Source organism: Falco naumanni, chromosome 7 (genome assembly GCF_017639655.2).
Source record: "Falco naumanni isolate bFalNau1 chromosome 7, bFalNau1.pat, whole genome shotgun sequence".
Lineage (NCBI taxonomy): Eukaryota > Metazoa > Chordata > Aves > Falconiformes > Falconidae > Falco > Falco naumanni.
In genome coordinates, this window is record NC_054060.1 from 71,612,829 (window position 1) to 71,639,013 (window position 26,185).

Below are 26,185 nucleotides of genomic sequence, written 5' to 3' on the forward strand. Positions count from 1 at the left end.
TGTGTTAAAGAATAACATGCAAGTCTCTGAAGGGTTTTTGATTTATTTTAAATTAATCACAAAGTGAAATGTTGCACTTGATTATTTTGCAGAGTGCAACACAATTCCAGAAAGAAGTGCAAATTAAAACCATCTATTCTGTATGAGAAAGAAACACTATAGTTTTATGACCATGTCATGTATAAAAAGGAATGTAATAATGTTAACAGATTGAAAAGTAAAAGTATTTGTAGGCTTTGTGATTTGCTTAGAAGTAGGTGTTGCTCTTTTCTGGCTATATAGTGTAACCTACAGTTGTGCCTTATTTGTCCCAGTGAGACTGGATACTGTATTTATCAATCCATAAATAAATCTTTCAGTGTATTAAAAAAAAAACAACAACAAAACAACCCAGCAATCAAACCCTGTCATGGTTTAACCCCAGCTGGCAACTAAACACTACAGAGCTGCTTGCTCACTCCTCCCACCCACAGCAGGATGGGGAGGAGAACTGGGGGGGAGGAGGGAAGGCAACACTTTTGAGATAAGAACAATTTAATAATTGAAATAAAATACAATAGTAACAATTGTAATGAAAAGTAGAGAGAGAGCGTGAGAAAGGAATAAAATTCAACAGGAAAGAGAACCCCAAGTGATACACAATACAATTGCTTGCTTCCCCCACTGACTGATGCCTAGCCAGTCCTTGAGCAGCAATCAGCTGCTCCTAGCTAGCTTTTCTGTTTATGTACTAGGTGTGACATTTTGTGGTATGGAATATCCTTTTGGCCAGTTTGGGTCAGCTGTGCTGGCTCTGTTCCCTCCTGGCTTTTTGTGCACCTCCAGCCTTCTTGCTGGCAGGGCCTGAGAAGTCTTGCCTTAGGGTAAGCAGTACTTAGCAACATCTAGAAACATTGCTTTGCTACCCATATTATTCTCATACTGAATCCAAAACACAGCACTGCACCAGGTGACACAGAAAACAACTGTACCAGGTACAGTATTTCTGTTTGTAACCAGGGCAGACCCAAACCTAGTCCTGTATGGTAATTGACTATTCTTTAATGACTAGAAAAAATTAAACACCAGTAGAATGGTGCTAGCAGGCCTTACAAATCAATTCCTTACAACTAAGCTTGGTTTCAGAGCATTAACAATCTAACAATCCTTTGTTCTGCTGGCAGAATGGAAGAAACTAGGGCAAAACACGAGCTCCAGAAGAGGACACACTTATAATAACTGCCCTATGGATCCATAACACCATGAGCTTTACACCTCTCCATGGTTCCAATTTAGGCTTTTTTTTTTTTTTCTTCTTCTTTTCTTCCTCCTAGTGGTGTTCTAAGTAAAGGGTATATAATATTAATGCTTGTTTCTGGCATCTGTCTTTCTAAGCCCCTACCTTGAACATTAGGTATTTTTGCTAATGTGCTCTAAGGTGAATGCTGATATGGTAATAGTGCACAGCAAAAAAAACCCACAACCAAACCAAAGGCCAGCTAACCAGCCTGTAGTGAACAACGCCCTCCTGTCTATCAGAACCTGACTTCACTGTTGGCTGTATAAATCATATGGAAGCCACCAAGTATCTTACTCTGTGTTCTGAAATCTAGATATTTAACATGTAACTTAGAAGGTGGTAGACAGCGAGAGAAGCTTTATGGAGCTGAGATCTTAAATTTACATTAAATTTAAAATTCTTCAAAACTAAGCTGTCAAGATAAAAGCAGATTTCCACAAAAGTATTTTTAGCATACTTGATTGCTTGTAGACATTATCTTAAATCTTCTTGAGAACAAAGGTCATCTGTGAAGGTTGAAGTCTGGAAGAGGAATAAAATAGCGCAAAGGCAGAGCTGCTTCACATTACATCTCTCTTTTTAAAAAAAAAAGTGCCTAAGGGATAGGTATTTAAATTAGACGAACCATTTGGCCGTCTACCGGCAAACAGCGAGTCAAGTCCGTTTGCCGGTCTGCAGCGCGTTCTGTCGGGAACCGCCGGCCGCGGAGGCCCGTGGCTGCCGCCAGGTTGAGCTGTTGGGGCGCGATGCAGCCTGCGGAGCAGCAGTGGGTGTGATAGCTGACCGGTCCTGGGGGGCGGCGAGCGGGCTGCCTGCAGCACCGGGCATCCGAACACCGCACCTGGCGCTTGAGGAGCAGGAGCGACGTAACTCTGCAATGGGAAATGGCTTTAAAAGTCCTTTGAGACCGCGGCTTCGGTTGTGAGTAACACATGGATGTAACATGAGGTTGGCTGAAGCGTTTCACCTGAGCCGGCAGTCTGCGGGAAGGCGCCCAACACGCGGGCCGAGGCCCCAGCGGCGGTGGGTGTCGGGTGGATCACGGTTACACGGGGGTGTTTCCCTGGAGCTTCTGAATGGGAGTGCGCCTCTCACCGCGTTCACCCCTCAGGCTCCAGCGTAACATTACCGGCTGCTAACAACCCCACAAACAGTAACGAAACCCGGCCCGCAGCGGCGGAAGCCCGGCCGCAGGGCGAGGGACCAACGGCCCCGGGTGCCGGGCCGCGGTGACGCGCAGGCCGGGGGAGCGGCGCTCACGCCTCGCCACAGCAGCCCCGGCCGGGCGGCCCCCGTGACGGGCCTGCTCCCCACGCCCCGGGTGCCGGCCCGCGGCGCAACCCCGGAGCTCCAGGCGGGTGCTGGTAGGGCTGCTAGAGCGGGGACACACACCCACGCGCCGCGCCGAGCCGGAGCCGCCCCACCGCGTACCGCTCAGCGAGCGGCTCCTTTAAATTCCTCTGGAGGTCACCGGAGGCCTCGCCCCTGGCCGGCCCTGTTCGCGCCGCTTCAGCCAATCCCCTTCCAGGCGTGGGCCCTCCCCGGGGCCAATCGGAAAGGAAAGCCTTGGAGGCGGGAGGCCAGCCTCTGTGACGGACGGCTTCGCTGGCCAATCGCTGCCAAAACTGGACGTCTGATGGCATAGGAGCGGCACCCAATAGGCCTGCGGCCGAGTGGGCGGGCCCGGCGTCGCCGGGCGCTGCGAGCCCCCCGCCGGCTGGCCGAGGTAAGGAGGGGAAGATGGCGGAGTGAGAGGAAGAGGCGGAGGGGCCGGGGCCGGCCGCAGCCCCGCGGCCGCGGCCGCGTTCAGGTGAGTGCGGCGGGGAACAACGGCGTCGGGCGTGGGGCCGCACCCAACCAGGACCCGGTGCTCGTGCCCTGATTGGGCTGGGCCCGGGCGCCCGCGCACCCGCCTCCCCGTCCTGCTCCGTGATTGGGCTGGGCCCGGGGACGTTCGTGCCCGCCGCTTCCTGAGGTGCACTCGGCCCTGCGCCGCCGCCCCGGGCCGGTGAGCCCGCCTCGCTGGGCCGGTGAGCCCGCCTCGCTCGGCCGCCACACTCGCCCGGTCGCCTCACCGGGCCGCCCCCCGCCTGCCTCACTCGGCCGCTTGGTCTCCGCGCTGGGGCGGCCCCAAGCGCCGGGGCGCGGGGCTGGGACCTGGGCCGCTTCCCTGTAACTTCAGGGCTGGGGCTGAGGGCGCGCCGCGGCCCCGGCGGGAGCGGCAGCGGGCTGTAGCAGGTGGCTGGGGGAGAGCGAGCCGCCCCCCGCACCGCCGTGCCCTGCGGCCGGGGCCGCGCTGGGGCGAGCAGCGGCGGCTGGCCGCGGGCGGGGGGAAGCCGCCGGGCCTCCTGTGGAATGAGGCTTTGCATCGCCGCCGCGGGTGCAGCCCTGGCTGGTTGCGCTGGCTGATGGTAGTGAGTCGTCTGGTGGCATGGTTATTCGTGGGATCCGTGTGCTAGGTGGATTTTGCTACTCCACTAAGCAGTTGAATCCTTTTCTGATACCTTTATGTCTTAATGACACATGGCCGCACAAAGGGGATGGCTTCCGAGTCATTTGGCAAAACCAGGATGTACAAGTAATCTGCAGTGCAAAGTAACTTTCGTGGAGAGGATTGTAGCCTATGAATTCATGCGATTGTTGATAACCAGGTGACAAGGACTTTACAGGTGTGAAACTTAATAAAAACTCTCTCCTTTCCGTGTTGGTAACATGCAGGTCAGGTAACCCCTGAATTTTTCAAAATTATTGGAGGTATTTTGTATTGTAGAATGGTACTTTGTTTAAATAAAAAAAAAAAAGGGGGGGGGGGAAACACGTTTTGCTGAAAGCACAAGGATTACTGTCACTGGCATGAGATTCTTATGTTCTTCATCTGATAACAATTATTTAAATCTCAAATTTGTCATAGAATTTTAAGTGACCACACTTTCAGTGTTCATGTTAGCTAAAAGTAAAAAACTGGTTTAAAAAGTAAAAAAGTGGTTAAATGAGAAGCACAGCTTTAGACCTTGTGGAGATACGGCATGTTGCCTTACATGATCTAATGAGGTAGTTGTATTTCTGTTCCTTCACCAAACAAGTGTGTTTGTCACAACTATTTCTGAAAGCAGTAGCTGCTTATGAGAAAAAATTCCTAAGGCACACTTTACCAGTTCCACGTGTTTTATTATTCATGTAGGAACAGTAATAGCAGCTTATGAGCAACATAACATTAAGGCACAGTGTGCTGCTATTGATGAATACTCTTACACATGCCCATGCGCAATCTGTTACAGTATGCTGGAGATTTGCCTTTGGCATATTACATATAAAGATAATTCTGCTTTATGTTATCATTAAAAGAATAATAAGCAATCAGCTTTCTTTCAGTTGTACACTATTTTAGCAGTAAGTAAATTAATTTGGATTAATATTTATTCTTAATTGCTTTGAATGCACAAGAGTTGTGGCAAGTAGTATCTTAAAAAACAAACCAACAAAAAATTCAAGAGTATTTGGTTACCCCGGTTTATGTCAAATCAACTATATGCACTGCTTTACGATCTTGCCTACACAGTAAAGATTTGTGTGAATTGGCTATACATCTTACAATGGTGACCTGTGTGACACAGGCATGTCAAAAATTGTGGGCCAGCTAAGTCTAAAAATTCTGACTGAGTCTGGGAAGAGTCTGGAGTATCTCTTGAACACCTCCCACGTTCATTCTTAGAAACTAGAAAAGGAAGAGTGTTTGAAACTAGTCCTGACATGCCGGAGGTTACGTGAATGGAAGATGCGAGGGCCTGTGCAGTCTTTGGAGGATTAAAAAAAAAAAAGAGGAGGAGGATTTATCTAAAATAGGGTGCAGAGGAAGGGATGTTTCTTTGCCTGAGTATACTCAAGGAGCATGTTACTGTGGTGTGTGTATCATGGAGTAGAAAGCCCACTGTACAACAGTCCTCCCTCCTTTCTCTGCTGCTGTAGGAGGTACTGTTACAAGATTGTAACGGCAATGTAGCAAACAGCCATTGGAAACCTCACCAGAGAGGAAGGTGGTTTTATTTAGAATACAAAGTGGAACAAAACACTCAGGCTGGCAATCTCTTAAAGTGGCAGAATACGTGCAGTGCCTAAGGTGTCTATCCAGCAGCCAGGCACTGTGGCAGGGGTGTTTAAGCTGTGTGTGCAGCAGTCTGGCGCTGTGTTGCTCATGTCCAGATGCTAAGTCCAGGATCCCTTGTAGAGCACAAGGGACATCAGCTGGCACATCCTTATGCCTTCTGGCCTCTTCCTAGGTTGGGAACCACTCTAGGTTTCAGATACGCCTTTGTGTACCCTTTTGGAGGTGACAGTGGTCTGTGTCTCTACCCTGTCCCATTCTGTGGATTATCAGTGTTCTTTGTCTCCAGATCTGTGTGTCTTCCGAAACCGCAGGGGGATGTGCTGGGGTCTGGCTGACCTGCTAACCTGGGTGCCGTTAACACAAGCCCTTTTGAGAGGCCTGTTCCAGCTGTATGTTCCTTACCTTTCTCCAGTCATACCAGTACCTAGCCTTTCTATTTATTACACTGCCTCATAGATTAGGTCTAGATGCCTTTTTTAAAAGTTTACATAGAAAGTGAAAGAAGCACAAAGGCAGCTTTTTTTTTTTGCAGGACTGTAAGCTACTTCTACTGTATTTTGTGTTTATGATTTAAGCTTTTGTCATTATCAGCTTTCCAGGTTAAAATCGATGCTTTTTAAGACATAGGAAAGGTCTTAGTGAATTTGTGATCTGTAGTGCTTCATTTTGCTTTCTGTATCTTCACACATCTCCACCACATTTTACTTTCCAGTTTTTGTGTCTTGGTCTTTCTACATGAACCTGTTTCTAGATCTTTCATTCCTCACTTATTTCTCGGGCTGTAGGGAAGAGAAGGCTAATAATCTTCTATGTCTGTTAATTCTGCTTGTCTTCTGGAGCATCTCTGTCTGAGTGAGAGGGAGAAAGGTAGTGTTTTGGAAAGCCAGATCTGACGGATCTGAATTTTTGCTGACCAGTGTAACTAAAACTAAAGGTACCTTAAAACAGGGTGCAAGGGGTGGGGTGAATCTTGGTAGTTTAGCTGTACACTATTCATTTTAGTATGATTTCCAATTCCAGTGTGCTGATTATGTCATGTCAGAACAGTGACTTCTCCCCCCCACCCCTGCATTGATGCTTTGGTAATAGGACATGTTGCTCTATATGAAAAGACAAATATTGCAGTTCTGCTGGTAAATTTATTTATGAGCTATTTCTTCATCTCTTTTTGGCTTTGAAATTCTTGAAGTTAGTTGCCTGTACCCAAGAAGCTGTCTATCTGAATATGAGATGTAAAGTTCGCGGAAACTAATCTTTAGTTACAGTACAGCAAAAAAAACCCAAATAGGTAAAAACTTTAATTAAAATAATATTTTCTGAATTCTTAACATAAAAGGATTAATATATATAATGTTCAGTTTTCACAAATATTACTTGTTCCAGATCAATTGATTGTATGTTCGGTAAGGTATGAAACAAGAAAAGCAGTCTTTTGGTCTGTCATCCGTCGTGTGTGCCCCCCCCCCCCCCCCCCCCCCCCCCCCCGCTTCATAATTTCCACTAGCTTTTAACTGTAGAGTTGATATTGTCACCATCAGCTTCGGTGACTGCTAATTTTTAATAGCCTTGATTTATATCCAGTTGCATTTGCAAGCTCTGTTGGTACTAGTGTGAACTCTGTTCCCACACAACGTATGAAAATGGGATAGAAAGTATATCAAGCAGAGTAGTTAAAAATTGGGGCATCCAAAGTCAGTGAAGTTTTTGTTTTTTTTTTTTTTAAAAAGAAATTGGTTAAAGCCAACTGATTTTCAGTATTGGATGAATTATTCACTTGTATGAGTTGCTTTAAGTGTCACCTGCTGCTTTTTTATAATAAGACTTACTTTAGTATTTAGTTTAGTTAATTTGTAGCTTTAAAATAAGTGATACAAAACCCAGTTTTTCAAAGATTGGCATTGGGAATTGTTTCCATTATGATGTATAAGTTTGGAAGAGTTTCTGATAACTGTTCCTTGTCAAATTAATTGTTCTCTGATTAATTTGCTGTTTGTTCCTATATCTCTCAATGTCACATAGTGCTTGACAGGTTCTTGAGGAGGACTTGTGTAGCAAGGGTCAGAATTGACAACATGAGAATGGAGTAACTGCCCAGAAATACAGTGCTAGGGATTATCTGATGACTGCGGATTTTCTGAAGGTGCGGGTCCCTGGTGCTTGCAGAAATGCTGCATTGTGCGGGAGTGTGGAGGCTAGTAATACTTTGGTGAGGATACTGGAAGTTTTTAATAATTTAAGTTCTGTGTGATGAGATAGTTCTGCTTACAATCCATTATTCTTTCCGTTAGGTTGTCAGCTCAGCATCCTTGAGAACAGTCATTATGCTTCCTTGCTGTTGGAAGTGGTTTGTTATTAACAGGAGAGAGTTTCTTGCCCTACTGGGAACTGAAATTGTGTCCATCTCAGTTCCTGTGAAATGTGTCTGTTGATGGTAGCTTACCCTAACAAGGTCATTTATCTTCAAAACATGCACAATTAAAAATTGTTTCAGTAGCGGTGTGTACTTAATGCTCCAGGTAGAGTCAGTTGGGCATGGGCTGTAGGCTGTTCTCAGTTAAGTGGAAACCAACAGGTTCCTGGACAAAAAGGAGTTCAGGACTGTGTAAACTACATTCTGTGGAATGATTGACATGCATGGTTTTACTCCAGGAAGCAGAATGCTTTCTGAACAGAAGTCTTTCAGGCATGTTTTTGGGTGTTTGCTTTTCCTCCCCAGCCTGTTCTTAGTTAAAGTTTTCCTGTGCTGGGTCTTCCATACTTGGGCCCAATTCACTTGACTATCCTTTCCCTTAAACAGTAGGCGGGTGGATACGATCATTTGAAAAGTGACATCAACATGTTTTTTGTAGAATGTAAAAATGTTAACTGGTTCCTGGAAGGTACCGTTAATCTTGTGTATCTCATGCAGATAATCATGCATGATCTGAATTGCTTCCTATATGCAAATTTAATTTCATTTGTTCATCACTTTCTCTCTAGGCTCTCTGAAGAGAATGTGGATTGATCAAAAATAATGGTGAGTAAAGCCATAAGGTTATTTAGATACTAAAATTGTCAAGTTTGTTGGTTGATTTAGGATTTTTCTTTTCTTTTCTTTTCTTTTTTTCTGTCCAAAGAAATCAGTCATTGAGATTTTAATTTTTCATAGGATACTTTCAGAGAACTGGAATGTTGCCACAGTGTCAGCTTTCAGCTTAGATTTTGCTTGAAAGAAAGCTCAATTTAACTATGTATTCTAAGAAGAATAAATGCTTTTATAGTTGTAAAATTCCTGTCCCATGTTGTCGTTTTGCTCTGCTGAGAGACATGAATTGTGTAATTGTATTGGAGTAGTTATCCTAAAAATTGTATTTGTTAAACAATGTGACTGGAAGAAAACATAACTGCATGTCAATTATCAAACAGAAAAAAGTTCATTCAAAATTTCTAAGAATGGCAATCAACTTCTGGAGTTTTGGTTTTGGTTGTTTGGGGTTTTTTTTCCCAGTGAATGAAATAAAGAGATTCTGGTAGTTAAGGTATGTAACAGAGTGCTATATTGTGTTCTGAGCTCTGTCACAAACCTTTGGCATGTTTTGTTACAGCTCTCCAGGTCTGCTTTTCCCCATCTTCATAACAAGAATAAGACTTGCCCAACAGTGTGAGCATGGATGGTCAAGCTCATGATCAGCTGACATATTTGAGTGCCTCAGAGAGAAAATGATGACGACCCACACTCTCATTTCCATTTTCATGACCTACCTGCTGCTTCTAACATATGAGTTGAAAATCGTCACTGGAAGATTATTTCTGAACTTGATCAACTAAAGGGTTAAGGTAATCGGAATAAGATGATAAATACAGACAGAGAAAAGAAAGGAAGGGGTTAGAAAATAGGTCATATCCTCATGTTCTTGTATGTGAGAAAGAGAAACCAAAGAAAAAAAATTTCTTTCACATCTTTCACTGTAATACAGGAGAATGATAATAAACATTTCTGGCACTAGCTGTGCAGGAGTGCACTCACATTACCTTCCAACCCAGGCTGGCATCAAACTTAAAGCAAAAAAATCATGTCTTGACAGCTACTGTGACTAGTTGATACCAAGTGAGTGTCACTGATGAAAGGCCAGGAGATCAGTGACAAGATGAGGTATTGAAGTATGTCTACACTGTGGATAAGTGGCGAGAAATGAGTAAAAATAAGTACATCATCTGTGTGATCTTCCAACTGCCTAAGGGCTTTTTTCCTCTACAGCAATGACAGTTTTGTAGTTCAGGGTACATTCTGGTGCTACCTAACATTGTCATGCTCTGTGTTGGAGCCATAGCTAATTAACACTGGTTTGGTTTTAGGTGCATTGCTTCCAAGTAAGTGTATAGTTCTGCATTTCTGTAGTGTTTCCTTAACCAGCTTGTGGACATGTACAGTTAAGATATAAAATCTTAAAGAGCAAGGGATTATTGTGGTTTGTGAAGCCAGCTGATTTTGTCCGTTAGAGTCAGGCTTTTAAAGTAATGAGCCAGTGGGCATTTTAATGTGAAATGTATTTTATTCTGATTCCTAAACTACCGCATCTGGTTTTTTTATTTTGGGATTCCAGATCCTCTCCTGACGTTCAAGAAAAAGGTGGTTCTGTTGCTTGCTTATAAGGTGCAGGATGTGGACGTTTCTCTTCTAGCAAGCAAAAACCTGCCCTTCACTTCCATGGAGCTGAACGAACAAAGATCTCTCCACTCCCAGTTTCAGCCATCTCACCCAACATTTGATTCACCACATGACTTCTCCCACAGAAGTGCTCCACCATTTTATCAAAACTCGAAAGCAGAGTAACAGAAATCAGCATTTGTTTCCCTGAAGAAATGTTTTGTGTGCCAGCTCTTCATCCAGCTTTCTGCGTTCTGTTTTAAAATGAGAAATACTTTGCAATCAGATACAAGTGCAAGCTGGTGTTCTTCACTGGTATCTCCTTCTTCATTTTAGGAAGGTTAAGTACTTCACTGTGTCATATTGGAATTCCTAGCAGATAAAGTGTCTGCATGCCAAACTGTCTTGACCTGTATGAAAAGTTGCAGCAGGAAAACCAGAACATATTTTCTGCTCTGACATGAGGTATCAATCAACTGGGGACATCCCGTACAGGTATTTTCTGCTCCAGGACCCAGGCTTGCCTGTGTAGATAGATGTCTTGATGTCAACTTGCATAAAGCAGCTAATGCACAGGAACAAATGCAGAATCACCTTGTCTATAGTGTGTAAATGCATTGTCCCAGTCTGTGATCAATATGTATATTTGCATGTGTAAACCTATGTAAGTGCTGGATATGAAGAGCTTTCACCAGAAGGAGAAATTACTCTGCACCATTTCATTTTTAGCAAAGAAAAATGAAGCTTTAAAAGCCTCTGTGGTAACCCGATAACGATTAGGTTTATGTTAAATCATTCCCTCTCTGTGGCTTTTTATGAATCCTTAGCAGCAAAAGGAACAAAAATATTCTGCAGTAAAAGAGATGGGGCAGAACTTACTTCTTTATTGAAGAAATTAATTTTTGGTGGGATGGAAGAGACCAGAGGTGTAAACTTGCAGTTGATCCACTCAGCTTCCTTGGCACAGTTTCAGCTTTTCATACTGCTGATGGAATCAGCTTTTTGATTCTTCTGTGATTGAAAACTGAGATGACCTGTATGTTTCCATTATCTAGGTAGAAACAGGCCCAAGGGAATGGCCTGTTAGCCACGTAAGAGGGGTGAGTTGAGAGAGAGCAGGAATACTTAGGACAAGCCTTTTTCTGGTTCCTCTTATTTCTTCCCAAACTAAGGCGCAATCTGTTGTTCTTATGTTTACACAAGATTCTTTGTCTCCATCATTTGTGATTATATAGGGTGTTTTCTGTCATTCTCAGATGGGAGCGTATTGTTTATGTGCTCCCTGCTATGGTGTTGTATATGACAAGTAAGATTTCTTGGCAAAAAAACCCCAGAACTGGGATATGTATTCTATTCCACTTCAAATCTGGAGCTTTTCTTAGTGCACCTTATTCCAAGCTTCTGATTTAGAAAATGTGGCTTAATAGCTTAAAATAATATTTTCAAACCTGGATCAAATAAAGGTATATAGGTTCTGTTAATAGGGTTTGGGAGATAATAGCATGGTTGTGGGGGGTGGTTGTTTTAGATTTCTTGTTTAGTTCTGGTTTTCCTTTTAGAAAACTGCTGCAGGGAGCCAGACAGCCTGCACGTGGCTGAAAAAGCCAACAATTGAAATCCTTCTTAAATCTTAATGATAGACTGCAAGGGCAGCATTCCAATATCTAAAATGTGGTGACGTATTATGGGACCAAGTTCCATAGCAGAGTAAGGACAAGAGGAGATGTTGATCCTAATCTTCGGAGTAGGGTTAGGTCTGCGTTTAGACTTGCATTGTAACAATAAGATTTAATGACAGCTTTACCTGGTTTTTGTTTTCATAATGAAAAGATCAGACACGTAAAGCTGAAGAGCAGTGGGCAAGACACTGCGTATCACAGTAATGCCAGCTGTAATGAGCAGAGAGGTGCACTAAAATTGTGTGTAACATTGAGATGAGCTGTGTGGTAAGAGTTACATTGATCTTGACAAGGTGACCACCAGCTTGGCCTGACTCCTTTTAAGAACATAGGATTTCTTTGCTGAATATGGTCTGAATTTTCTGGCCTTGGAGGCAACTAAAAAAGCACACTTCCTTTTAGGGCCTCCTTGTGTTGAAACCAGTGGGATTTAATGTAGATGTCTGTAGAAGCAGGATCCATCTCTAAGTGATGGAAAATACTGTCAATATCGTAGGATTGTAAGTGGTTGGGAGTTATCTGGTATAAAAAAACATCTGATTTTTAGGTCTGGGCATTTCCTTTTCTTCCTTCTGCCCATACTTACCCTTCTGACTTTAGAGCTAGCAGTTTTCTTGCACAGCTTGATGACAAAATACTTGGGGGACAGGAAGTTATTTTTGTTTCCTGTGGGCATGTACAAAAGACATTTGTCTGGCTAGAGAGTAGACACTTGCAGCTGTTTGATTTCTTTTTCCATAGGAATAATCTTCAATATTTTGTAACCCTGCATTGTAACAAAAAACCAGAATTGCTGATTTTCCCTGACTCCTATCCATGACAGCGTAATAACATTAGTTTTCAAGTTTAATTTCAGAACATAGTATTTTTGCAAGGCTAAGGATCTGTGGCTTTCACAGAAGTAATACTCCAATAGTGCATGCCCAGAAGACCCCATTGCCATACCTTTCTGGCCAGCACCTTTATAAAACTGCTGTGTTAGAAATGCTGCCTCAGCCTACTTACTTTTTCTTGCTCCACTTTTTCTCTGTGTTGGTTGGAAATCTTCCCATGTGAAAGATTACAAAAACAAGGGGCATGTGCAATAGATCATATATATATACATATATATATTTTAATACTTGTGGACAAAATGATGTTACAAGTTGTTTGAAAACAACAAAATCACCAATGTCTTCCATTTTGAGATGTGTATAGTTCCATAAGCATTAGTGCTTTGTAGCAAACTGTAGTGCCATGTTAGGATCAGTGCATGAGCCTAGTAGTATTTTTACAATTTCAGAGTGACAAATTTATTAATAAACAGTGATGATAATGTAATTAACACTGGAAGGGATACAATAGAAATGTCACAAATGTGGTCTAAACATGCAGTATCCTCCCTTTGACAATGGCAAAGCTATCTTTAGAAATGGAATGCGTTCACTTAACGGGCTTCATAGAATCATAGTTGACTTTGGTTTTAGTCTATTTGTCCAACGGCAATAGTAAGCTAGTGTGTGTAAACGTCTAGAATTCTCATCTCTTTCAGTGGGATTCTTTTCTTTTTAGTCTTTTTTGAAGGTGTTTTCTTCCACGTGCAGCACTTTTTATTATTACCCATCATGTGATATACTCAAAAAAGTATGAATACGCTAAGGAGTTCGTGTGCATTTTGTACGCATCTCTGCTACCTTAAGATCATTTACAAAATCTCTTAGGTATTTTTTTTTTTCAGATCTGATATATAATTGTTATAACTGGTTAAACATTATCCTTATTATATAATAAGTTAATGGTTGCAAAATGCTATCTGCCAGTTACGCATAGAAGGCTTTTATTCATTATCGCAGGAATGGGGAACCTTTTCTGGCTGAAGTCCTATTGAATCTTTTAACATCTTTGGTGGATCCTGCATTTACATACATCTTAATGTTAATAATAATGAGAGAGAATATGGTAAAGTCAAGAGCTGTTGAAGAACGACATTGCAGGCTCTATCTGTGCAGCAGGCTATCTCTAGCCTATGGATCAGAGATTCCCCACCCCTGTATGATTGAGAATTCACTATCCTGTATTTTAGGTAACTTCCAGTATTGCTTTCCAGCTCTAAGTTTGATTTTAATAATTTCTGCCTCTCCCTCTGCTTTTTTCAGAAGGAAAGTTTAGACCAGGGGAGGTCCAAATGATTTAGCACTCAATGGGCAGCTTGGACTGGTCAAATAAGAGACTGGTATGATTCCTGAGTTGTGCAATGCTCTGTGGATGGCATTCTCTGATTTCCTAGGAGAAAGTATTTCATTTGGTCCCAGTGTTGCTCTTCACTCATTTCTCTCTTTTGCAAGAACAAAATTCACTTTCAGTTTAGAGAGGATACTGCATCTTTTTTTCCTGAGATCTGCGTGTAAATGGCCATTAGGGGGAGGGAGGGAGGGAGGGGAATGGGTAGCTTGGTTTTGTGATGTTGATACAATATATCTCTAAAGTGGTTAATCAAGAAGCACGTGCTTGGTGCAAAACCAGTAATCCATGAAGGGTTCATGTATGTAACATGGAAAAAAACCCAAACAAACTCAAACCACAAAACAAACCCAAAAAACCAATCCTCTGTATCTAATACATTTCCAAGAAAATTGGACGGGTGGGCCATTTACAGCAGAGCTCTGGGGGACCTGTGCAGAGAGTTAGATTCAGTTCTGAATGGAAGTGGCTGTACCATTGAATAAAGTAGTTTAGTGCTTGGGAGAATCAATTGAAAAATACCTCTGAAACTGGAATGCAAAATAGCACAGTATGTAGGGGGAAGAATCCCTGATGCAAACAAAGCCATAAGATGATTTAATAAGAAAATAGAACTTTAGTAGCAATAACTGTTCTGCATGTGATAGTAAATAACTTGCATTAGCAAGACTGTACAGTAGAGTAAGTGGGTAATAACCAAAAAAGTTTGTGGCGCTCTGTGCTGCAGGGAGTTGCATGAAGAGTCTCTTCCTGAGAAGATGGGTGAATTCCTCTTATGTTCCTCTCATTGGAGGGAATTTGGCACTTGATTACTTAGTTAATGAACCTGATACAAGAAAACAAATATCAGCTTTTCATGTCTGAAGCGCTGTCAATGAGTGCTGGGGGAAGGGCAGACAATTCTTTTTGAAAGGGTAGCTGAAGTTTCTGTATATTTATTCCTTTTCTGTAGTCTAGCACTTGCTCTGTTTCTCTGAGAAGAAACTAAACCCTTCCAAATACTGGACTGTGAAGAGAACCTGATCCTGAAGTTAGAAGCTTTTATTGTGGGAAGTACTTTTTGTTTTCTTTGTTTAAAAAGACCGATCTGAGATGGTCTTTAAATCTAAAAAAATCAGAGAACACTTGACACTCAAGTCATTTGTACTTCTGAAGAACAATTGTAGAATTCTAAAAATGTTACTTCACAGCAAAAAATAATTTTAGCCTTGCTAAACGCTTTGTTTCAGACCATAATTGATTTCTGTTGATGCCTGAAGTTTTGCAGAGGACAGTCCTATGAAGGTTGTGGTAACACAGGGGGTTATTGATCTACAGCTGCAGCCTCTGCACCCAGCAAAGTATTCACTATCAAAAGTGTTACATGAAAGAGTTACAGGGGTTCTAAAATGTCCGTAGTTGACACTGTTTTCAGTGCAGGTATGTAGTCAACTGAGACAATGCAGCCCAACAGATAATAATGTATTCTGAACAGAATTATTACATCAGAGGTTTAGCTCTGTCTGTCTGGATTTCTTCTAGAAAGCTGAAGTAATGTGGACTGCAACTTACAGCTGAACGGAGGCTTCTAATGTTTCAGAATTACGGAGGTGAAGCCCTTTGGCTCTCCATAAGTTGGTAATGGGTCTGTGAGGGCTGTGAGCATTTTTACAGTATAAAGTAATGGAGATAAGCGTGAGAATGCCTAAATTAAATGTTGTCTAATCTGTAATATGCATATGAAAAGCTAATTGATCTGGAAGGTTGTAATCCGCTTAAATTCCAGTTATTGAATTATTGATAAAATCAGAAGCTGGCCATAGGGAACCTTAATTTGATTGTTATCTCATTACATTAGAGAAATTAGAAATTTATTCTGGTCTGTGGTCAGCAAGTACATTTTACATAATTATGGAATAATTATGAAAACCACAGTCACGTTCATACTTCAGAAATATCGCTGAACAGAATTCTTCAAGGGTTTATTCATTCAGAGAAAGAGGGGTAGGAAATCAGGACTGATGCAGCCTGGCAAGCTATCTGCATGTTCTTCCCAGTCCAGACTTCTTATAATTATCTGTATTCTGTGGGCTACTAGACTAGAAATTGCTATTGACAGCAACAAAAGGAAGCCCTTTGCCTTTCAGCTCTTGTACTATGGCATGGCTTCTGCTCCAGCCCCCTTGATTCCGCTCTTTCTAAAACTTCAGTAGAAGTGCGAGATGCTACCACGTTTCAGCGTGGGCTATCAAAGGTGTAGTGACCAGTACTGTCATCCCTCCTTTAGCAGTACTAAACCCAGATGATACAAGCGTATGTTGTTTCCATATCCAGTAGTGCTGCTGCAGACAATCTAGCCAGTACTTGTGTTGGGAATTGCACCTTTAGGAATTGTACCTTCTGCAACTGAGGATAACTATCAAATCTAGGACAAAAACAAACGTCTTGCAAAGACTCCTTGACGGTGAGTGAGAAGAAATTGTACCGAGCATCAGGACACTGACACTTTACACAAGGATTACATTGTCAAGAGCTGGCAGTGTCTGGTTTTGGGCAGAGAAGGGAAAAATATGGAAGAGAACAGTTTTTGATGGATAACCAATCTTAGAAATTACTGCTTCCTGCATCCCTAGGAAACTGTCTGGTCTTCCCCCAAAACTAATAATCCTGCTTGCTGTTCAGGTACAGAGCTGCATAATGGCAGTTTAAGTTAGATTCCATTGGATTTCTTTTAATGAATGATCCAGCATTTTGCCCCTGTAGTGCTGCAACAGGCACGCAAAAGCTGGCAGTTGGACCAGGTTGTCTTGTTTAACAGTGCAGAATACTAACCATGGATTCTGATGTCTGTTCCCTTTCAGTCTGCTTTACACTTTCTCCTGAGTTGTAGAGAGTGTCAGTGTTCACGATGTCAGTGCGTGTTTCTGTCTCTGAGCCTATGTCCCAGGTTATAATATAGACAGATTCCCTAAGGCTTTACAACATCTAAGGTTAAGGAGAAAAGGTAACATACTGTTTAGTGTGTCCTACGTAAATCCTGTCTGCTTCTCTCCACTTCCCCTCCAAAGAAGTGTGTGTGCCATTCAAATGAAAGGCAGCTAGTTTGTAATGCCTTAGGCATGAAGAACTGCATGGAGAAACTGAAGGAAAGCGGCACAGGCCCACAAACCAAATCTTAGAGCTAGTATTCTAATTATGCATGATTCAAAATGTCTAGTGTAATGTAGTTATTACCAGTAAATTGAGATATGCATTTATACATAATGAAGCAATAGGAATTAATATACCAATAGCTTGAACTTCCTGCTTTGATTCTCAAATTCTGTTTTTTTAGAGAATGTGCTGCCTCTGTAGAGAAAGGGGCAGATTATATAGATAGGGACAGAAGCATGGCACCAAAACTGTAAATCAGGAACCAGGATCCGCAGAACTCGCCTTTATAACCTCTTGTCTGGTTCATATTAGTGCCCTGAGCATGTAAAAAGCAGGGCATGAACTAAGCATGTTTGGGGGCGAGATGAGGTTTCTCACCTGCTGCAGCTGTAGCAAGGAAAAGGGTGCAGAGTTTCTTACAAGATGCAGGGGGGAGCAACTGGTGGGGAAAAAAACCAACCAAACAAACACAAAACAACACAAAAAACCAAGTAACGGAAACCACAGACTCAAATTGAGTGTAGTATTTGCCAGACAGTAGGTAATAAGTTTGGGTGTGGTGAGAGAAATTATTTGGAGAAGACTGAAATTAATAAGCACAGTACATATCTTTCAGGTGTCGAATAGCTTTTTAATAGACAGTATTTTCAGGTAACTCTCTAGCCTCATAGGCAGCTGTACTGAAGCATAACTGGTACCAGCCAGCAATAATGGCATCTGCAGGAATGAACCTGAAAATACTGGTAATCTTGTGTATTTTTTAAGTTCTTTGAAGAGATTTTTAAAAACAGAAAATGAGATTTGATCACTGAAGGTCTTTATCTTCTGCAACACAGGTTGCAATAAGTCTTTTTTTCTTTATTTCACTTATTCAATAAAAGGGAATTTGGGTGCCATCTTTCTGTAAACTTTTAGTGTGTTCTCTGTAATATTTCCCAAGTCTTTTAGTGGGTAATGCAGTGAATTTCTGCTGGCAGTTTGAAAATCACATAGAACGTGTGGCATAGCCTACGTCACTAATACTTTTCCAAGTTTAATCTTGTATTCAAACATGTAGAATACTAGCTTGTTACTGCAGAGTTCCATACTTCTATCTTAGCTTAATTTTGTAGGTGGGTTTAACTTGTGCAGAACGTTTCTCCGTGTACAAAGGCTCAGTCCTGTTTCTTAGTTAGAAAGAGGAAGTGTCTTGGAGGAAGAAATTGTGTGTCAAGTTAACTCCTGTTCGTACTTCATAGCCAACCATCCATAAAGCACCGTGACTTGGGTTTAGAACGGGTTTTACATTTTTTCTCATGAATGCTCTTTCTAGATATACCAGAATTGCCAAGTGAAGACAGGAATATTAGAAGATAACTATTTTATGGTATCAGAAGTTAGACTAAATGAAATCCTTTGAGCCAGCTTCTTTGAGCAAAAAGGGAATTTGTAAAACCAGTTTAGCCCAGCGGTTAACCTTGGTCACCTAATTCTTACCAGGTATTCTTTAGAATACTTTGCATTGGTTTAAACCCTGTTAAATGTGTTTCTTTTGTGTGATGAGTAAGCAGTTGTATCCTTTGTTAATGCTTATTTCCTTTGATGTAAACTCTTAGGAATAAGCTACTTCAGGATGTCTGTGGAGATATCCCCCTTTTGAAAAGTATGATGTAACTGCAAAGGAGAAGTATTAGTTACAGATTCTTAAAAATTACCTTAGTACTTAAAAAACAGGCTAGAAAATACTTCTTATACTGAACTTCTGATGGCACGCTCACATGGGTTAGTGGAGGAAATTACTGGTGTCGCTAGAAACTATGTACTCCCATTGCACACATGTTTTATGTGGTAACAGTGAAAGAATGTCTCCCTGCAAATTCTGATGTTTTTCCAAAAGGCAGCTTGCTTTTATATCTATGCATCTTTGAGGATTTCAAAATAAGATTTTATTCTTTTGACACTGTAAAGAGGAACTGTTTAAAAATGAACTTGGAAACTCTGCACCTGTACACAAATTTTTTTAGCAATAAAGCAGCACAGGCTGAGAATGCACTAAAACTGGATGCGTCATTTGTTGAGAAGACATGAACCAGCTTCCCGTACGCTCCGCTCCTGAGATGTGTCAGTACTGGCGGTACCTTTGTCGAAACTTAACTGTTGGAGCTAAACTCCCATGTGCTGAGTATCTGCTTTGGGTCCAGCTGTTCCAGCAGACTTCAGGCACCAGAGCTCTGACTTCTTGGAAGGCAACTGAAGAAAAAATTGTTTCTCCACTCATACTAAGGTGGGCAGCTTGTCAGAGAAAAGCACCAAGGGTTGTTTCACATCATAGCAGAAAGCATCTGTTGCTTGTATAGTTTGCCTAAAAGTAATAAGCCCCTCAGAAGAACTTCATGTATATGGATTGTTTAGTTTTGGCAACTATGTTCCTGAAAAATTCCTTCTGCGGCTGGCATGTCAGAGCCTGCAGGGGGGCACAACTTCCTTGCAGTTGCTGAAAGCAGTTTGGGGGAAGTGCTGTAGCGCCACAGCATGACACCACCTCATGACAGCGCTGAAGCAGAAGCTCCCGTCCCTGCTACGAGCTTTCCAAAACCTGTTCGGGATTGCTAACCCTTATGCCAGCTTAGAGAAGGGTACCAGCACGACTTCAGTAGCCTGTTCAACCACCTTAATACATTTCATTTTTTAGTTGCTTTTGTCTTCAGATTCCAGAGAAGACAGGTGCTGGTTAGCTGACCTATGGTGGCCTGACCTTGAGATTTGCTTTCTTTCTAAGTGGTTGGTATTCATTTAAATAAGAGAATCCATCCCTCCCCTGGCTGCACTTAAAGCTAGAACACGTCTCTCAGGATGCCTCATTAGAGATCTGGTTCTACACTAGCATAAGAAAAATGAGTATTTGTTGGTCAGTTATAGATTAAGAGGAATTTGAATCTGGGGCAGGCTGTGGGATCAAATGCTGAATCTTTCAGGAATAGAAGCTTATAATTATCACGTAAATTAAAATGCACCGATAGGTTTAAATTGGTCTCTCAGTAAACGTTAATCTCAAATTACTCAAGGTAGTGCATTTATTTTATGCGGCTTGCTTCTTAAAACAGAACTTGGACAGAACACTGCGCTGCTTTGAGCGTCAGCAGCTACACCAGGCAGCAGCACCAAGAAAACATGTGATTTGGCAAACAGACACGAAGGACCACAGCTTAAAAGAGCAGAGGTCCCCATTCCAAAGATTCAAGAAATGTCATTTTAAAATTTGCCGTCTGTTATTTAGCACATACTCTTTATTTGTTTAAATTCATGCTAAGTAATATATTCAAGGAACCGCTAATTTAATGCTGCATAATGAACCAGGACCCAAGCACGAGAAACCGATGGGTCTTTTTCAGCAAAATCTAAAGAAAAGAAGTGGACTTAGGACTCGCATGATGCTATCAGCAATCTGCACAATACGCATTTCTGAATTTCAGCTTTTTAAAAATTTGTTTAAAAAGTTTATTTACAACTGAAAAATAATATAAAAAACTTCATAACTGACACAACTTTTAGGGGTGGACACATGGCTAAATGGAGTAAAACAATTTAGCACTATTATACATGGTATAGACGGAAAGTATATGTACAGCAAGAAACAGCCTCAGTGCAGAAACTAGAATGAAAGGGCAAAAGTGAGAAAGTGCCGTTATCAATCACGTTTCTTAGACTGATGTGACAACAAAAGAGCTCTAAAAGCAACACAAAGTGAATTTATACAATGGAAAAAAATTCAGCAGAGAAGGGGAGATGTTTGCACAAAATGAACTTAAGTCACAAGACCCCAGTTAATGACCAACAGCCCCTTCAACATAATGCAAAAGTCACTGCACCACATCACCTTAAAAACTTCCTTCTTAATAATGAAATAATCAAATAACAGCAAGTCTGAACTTTACATGCATATACAGTGAAAACTGTTAAGAACAACCTTGCCGTTAAGGGTTTGGGATAGAGCTCATTTTAGAGGAAATAACATTTACCGTTACAGGCAATGAAACTGATCTTACAGGAATGTAACATTTACTTCAGGTAGTTACTTTTCATACCCTGAATTTAGCTGTCATGGGAAAGCACTGTATTTTTGCACTTACACTCTTCAAACTCGTAAAACATTAATTCAGATAGCATATAGTATTAGAATTTGAGAGATCTCCTCCCTCTCCCTGCAGAATGGCTGCTGACACTCTATGTTGCTGCTCCATCAGAACAGACAGACAACCTGGAACTCTTGGATCAAGAGGCAGCATGGTGACCAGTCAGTAGTAGTACTGCAAGCACCAGCTGCGCACCTAAAGCCTCTGAGGTCCCTTGCTGTGAGTTCTGTCACCTCTACTCCAAGCCCATTACAAGAGGTTTTTTACAAATAAAACAGTTAAGACCATGAAATAGAGGGAGTACTGGCATCAGCAGCAATGGGGCGTGCAACCAGCCAATCCTATATGGAGGTAGAAGTAAGGGAATAGCAAATTGCCTCACTGGAATTAAGTTGATCAGGTAAATACAATCCCCCCCTAGACTACCACAGACAACTGCTAAACTTTATGGAAGGTTTAAAACAACCGTTCAGGCAGCAAAAAGGAGAGTAAAGGACCCTTAATTTCCCAGCTCACAAGAATTTGAGATACTCTGTCCCAAGAACAAGGGGTAAGTAAAGTTCTTTCTTTTCCATCAAATTACTTCCTAGATGTTTGGAATCCGTTCAACACAGCGAAACGCCAGCGAGCACCCATTAGGTATTTTTTATGAAACATCTTGACTGGCCAAGTGAAGGCAGCAGGCAGATCATCACGACTTCAGCAGAGCAATGTTCCCATGACAGAGCAGAAGTGAAGAAGAAACGACTATTCCTTGGTTTCACAGCTTCAGCCCTAGCAAGGAAGGCTCGGATCTGTTAAAGGCAGTTGGTTCACAGCCTCAGCTTCATGGAGCTGCCAGAACATGGCTCAGTCCTGGGCAGCCATGGCGCTGCACTTCCAGAGGACTTGGCGGGCACATGTACATTCAAGGGTTGCCCTTGAATTTGAAATCAAAACCCTTGTGCTCCAGCTTGCGTCGTGCCATCCAGATTCACGCACCACACACACTGTGCTGGCTTGCTCCGTTTGCAGGCCACACACACAAGCAAACCTAAAAGCAGCAATCAGGCAGCCATTCAGCAGTGCCTCACACACCAGGTGTGGCTAACGAGCCACTACCAACTGCTAGGTGCCATTAACAGTGTATCTATATTGAAAGGTAGGACAAGAACTTCCCATTTATAATAGCTCCTCTCGAATATCATCATCTTGGTATGTTTTGTATGGTTCCAGAAGCTGGACTTCAGTATTTCAAAGGCTGTTTTCCCCCTGAAGTCATTAGAGAGAATCAAAGCCACGGTTATACTGTCTCAGAGAGCGATATGCTGCACGGGTGAGCTATTGATTTTTCCAAGCATAAGTTCAGTATGTCAGATTTTCAGGTGTTCCCCTTAGACTGAAGGGATGCAATTAAGCATCGGTTCTTTCCGTAAGTAGATAAAGTGACAGATCAACACTCAAACTTGTTCTGGTGCATTATTTCACCATAATGAACTCACTCAACAGCGATGCAGAAACAGCTCCGGCAGTTCTGGAAAATGGTATATCCTGGCAGTAGGTCAACTGCAACTGATGCAGAGCTTTACCCTTCTGCCACTTTATTTTGTTCTAGTTCCTTCAACTTCTTCATCAGCAATTCTAGGCGAATGTTGAGGTCTACAATCTTTCTTTTCAGCTAGAAGAGAAATTAAAACTAGAGAAAAATGTCCTAACGCTGGATCTTTGAATGAGCTGCACCCCACTTCCAGTGGCTAAAGAGCAGCTGACTTTCAAGACGGAAAATTACCCTGGGCTTTAATCTCTATACTGCATGTCTAGCACAGCCCAAACCAGAGGCCTGCACTACAGAGAGAGAGACGAACACGTGCCAGCATCACCCCTTCCAGAGACGCATGGAAATAGTCTACGTAAGGAAACGGGGTTACTGGAGCCTCACTATCATCAATCCAATCTTTCCTAGTTAACTCGTTACAGGTTTTGACGCAGCCAGAGGCCTTTTTTGACAATAGCTGGACAGACTGTTTCATCGTTAGCAAGGGAACAGATGTGGATGGTCCCTCAAAAATCCCATTTCCAGAGTCTGGGGTTGAGGTTAACACATCTAAATCACAAGAGTAACATCCTGCTGGCATGTCTCAAAAAGCAGATTCTTGCACTTGTTCTAGTCAATAAGCAAACTCTCCACAATCACATAATTTGTGTTTGCAATGAAGTACTACCATTATTTTACTTCAGAAAAAATGTGTCTCAGCTTTAGAAGACTTGCCTGGATAGAATTTTTGCATTTTTAGCCTCACTAGACTTATAAAAACACTCTGATTTTATGGTAAGACACTGGAAGATGACTTTGAAGAGAAAAAAACATGTCACAGGCCCATTTACACACTTAAACCAGAAACTAAACAAGAAAGAAAGAAAGAAAAGGAGAAAAAAAAAAAAGAAAAAGAAAAAGAGCATGGAACAAGCAAGTGATAAATACTGGATACACTGGCTGCCTCCTACACACAGTAACTGAGCTATGGGATAGACAATTTACTCAGACAATGACTAACCAAATTACAGAAAAGAACTTCCAATTTAAACACCAAAAAAGGAGGGAGGTTCTAGTGTTCTTTCTGAAACTAAATACTGCCATGCTGTTCTGAGCTTACATAGCCATATATACAACGGGGTTAGAATCCAATTCAAATTAACAAATTGCCTTTTTTTTGAAAAAAAAATAATTCTTCAACATGAATCATCAGTTCTAGGGACAACACAAGTAGTAATACTTAGGTGAAGTCTAAAAAGAAAAAAACCAAGAACCATTTAAAGTGTAGAGATAAAAGGATAACACGCTTTTGCCAGAAAATTAGCTAGAACTCGGTATGTTTTGCTGATAAGTGGTTCTAGAGAATGTTCTGCATGTCTCACACATCATTCAGTCACTGTGTTTGTAAGTCAGTATTTTCTCCATCTTATGCACTTAAAAAAAAGTAATTGTATCAATATTTTTGGACTAATATCCCAAAATATCAGCATTTAAAAAATATTTTCCATAGAAATTAATGTAGAAACCTTACTTCCAACACTTGTTTCTTTAAGGTCACATCAGGAAAATACACCTTAGAAGCTTCTATTACCATTTGGTTTTTTAGGAGATAACTGGAAAACAAAAGGAGAAAGGGAAAAAATCCCAAGAAAACCAGTTAAAACCCCTGTAGTTGCATTCATTGTTTAGGCAGGTATTTAAGATGATTTTAAAAGCAGATAGTGAGTTGTTGCCAAAAGTAGTCAATACACTGTGAAAATATTTAAAGCATAAAAAGTCAAGTCCTCAGTCTACCATGGAACTACTCTGATACCTTACATTAGCTAAGTGAGTCTGGAACTGATGATTTCAGTATTACAAACAACTAAATTGAAACCTTGACATTACACGAGGACACTTACAAAGCGCAAGGCAAATCAAATTGAGTCATGACAACACAAACAATATAAACACAGAGGATATTAAAATCCCATACCAACACGCTCAGTGAAAAGTAAAGCCACTTTTGTTAGTTGTAGATTAGCTGTACGCCCTGTTGTAGTAAATTAAAACCCCCGTGAAATCATTGCTCGAAGAACACAGAACACTCACCAGAGGATGTTCTCCTTGAAGAAACAGAAGAAGCCTCGGAGATACACCAGGTCAGTGGAGGCAGAACAAAGAATAAAGCCCACGGACACACCACACAACCGACAGGATAACGCGTTGTAAGCGCTAAAAGGAGAAGGGGGGAAAACGTTATTAAACAGACACTTTGAAACCAGACACTGCATGCCTGTCAGAGGACATCAAATCTTCAGTTCTGTTAGGATGGCAAAAGAAGACATAATAATGGTTTCTCCTTAAAGAAACTATAGATACAAAGTGAACGCACATGTAAATAGTTGGGCACGTTGTGCGAGAAATAATCTCTGCCATATGTGAAGCTGCAATTAAGGGATGACACACGTATCTTACTATCCCAGAGCTGTTGAGGCTACACGGCTCAAACAGAGGCGGAAAGGCACCGCCTGTGCCCCCGACATTTCCTCCAGCCCAAACAGGCTACTGCCTCAAGCAGAGGGGCAGGGGGTGGAAAGCAAAAAAAAACCCCCAGACCCCCCCCCAGCAAGTCTTATATTTTAAAAGTTCCCATCCCTTGTAGTTAGCAAAACGGCCTTTAAACATCATTTAAACAATCTGCGGGTTCCCTAGGCCCTCAGGTGACACCGAAAGGCTCTTCCCGCCCGACTAGCCCCAGGGTCACCCGGCCGGCTGCCCACTGCAGGCAGCAGCAGCTCCGCACGCACACGGACACCAACCAGCGCCCAACAGCGCTGCTCCTTCACAGGCAGGGCTGCCGGGGAGCGCCGGGGGCGGGCGGGTCCCGGCCGGGGCCGCCGTGCGAGGGGCGGGCAGGGGCACCGGGCCCCCGCGGCCGCCCCCCGCGCTACCGGGGCAAGGCGAGGGCTCCTCCATACGCACCATCCCAGCAGGGCTCCCTCCAGGCCGACCAGCAGCTCGTCCTCCCGCACCACATCGTTCGTGACTCCTGAGGGGAAACGGAGCCCCGCTGAGGGCCAGGGCCCCGGCCGGGCCTGCGCGACTCCGCGCCCCGGGGCTGGCAGCCGCTCCCCGGGGCCAGGGGGGAAGGGAGCGAGAAGGGGGGTCGGGACCGGAGCAGGGGAAAGGGGTCGGTAAGGGAGGAGGGGCCGGACACCGACTGAGGCAGACGAGAAGGCCGAGCCATCGCTCCTCCTGCGCGCAGAGCTGCAGCGAGTCCCCCAGCACCGCCCGGCAGCCGCGGCACTGGAACACGGCGCACTCCTTCGGAAGCGGTCTCCGCGGCGCGGCGTCCCCAGTCGGCGGCAGGCGAGACTCAGGCTGGGACCGGGACGCGGGTAGCGGCCGCTCCACGGTGACCGAGTCGCGGAGCTGCACGTTCTGGAAGAGGTCCTGCAGGTACCGCCGCACCGCCATCTCCTCCCGCGCCACGGGGGCCCGCCCGCCCGGCGTCCCCATTGGCGCACGCGCCTCAC

The 26,185-nt window shown here is 42.8% G+C and overlaps 1 protein-coding gene and 2 long non-coding RNA genes across 4 annotated transcripts; 1 reads left to right on the plus strand and 2 right to left on the minus strand.

Annotated features, from left to right (window-relative positions):
* Positions 1-1,257: 1,257 nt before the first annotated feature.
* Positions 1,258-2,846, minus strand: LOC121092039. The gene is made up of 2 exons (XR_005829163.1): positions 2,247-2,846; positions 1,258-2,151 (listed from the first exon to the last, which is right to left on the minus strand). It is a non-coding gene; the product is annotated as an uncharacterized LOC121092039 (long non-coding RNA).
* Positions 2,847-2,978: 132 nt separating this feature from the next.
* LOC121092038 lies at positions 2,979-22,671 on the plus strand. Its single transcript, XR_005829162.1, has 5 exons — positions 2,979-3,089; positions 8,364-8,400; positions 8,969-9,200; positions 9,968-19,305; positions 21,745-22,671. It is a non-coding gene; the product is annotated as an uncharacterized LOC121092038 (long non-coding RNA).
* On the minus strand, positions 20,751-26,162 carry OIP5 (Opa interacting protein 5). 2 transcript variants are annotated; one of them, XM_040602445.1, is made up of 5 exons: positions 25,871-26,162; positions 25,632-25,698; positions 24,759-24,881; positions 24,199-24,280; positions 20,751-22,811 (listed from the first exon to the last, which is right to left on the minus strand). In XM_040602445.1, the coding sequence occupies exons 1-5, from the start codon at positions 26,124-26,126 to the stop codon at positions 22,719-22,721; spliced, it is 621 nt and encodes a 206-aa protein (XP_040458379.1). In that variant the 5' UTR covers positions 26,127-26,162; the 3' UTR covers positions 20,751-22,718. The 2 variants fall into 2 exon arrangements, with proteins under 2 accessions (XP_040458379.1, XP_040458380.1); XM_040602446.1 differs by lacking the exon at positions 20,751-22,811 and adding an exon at positions 23,850-23,918.
* Between the last annotated feature and the right edge of the window lie 23 nt (positions 26,163-26,185).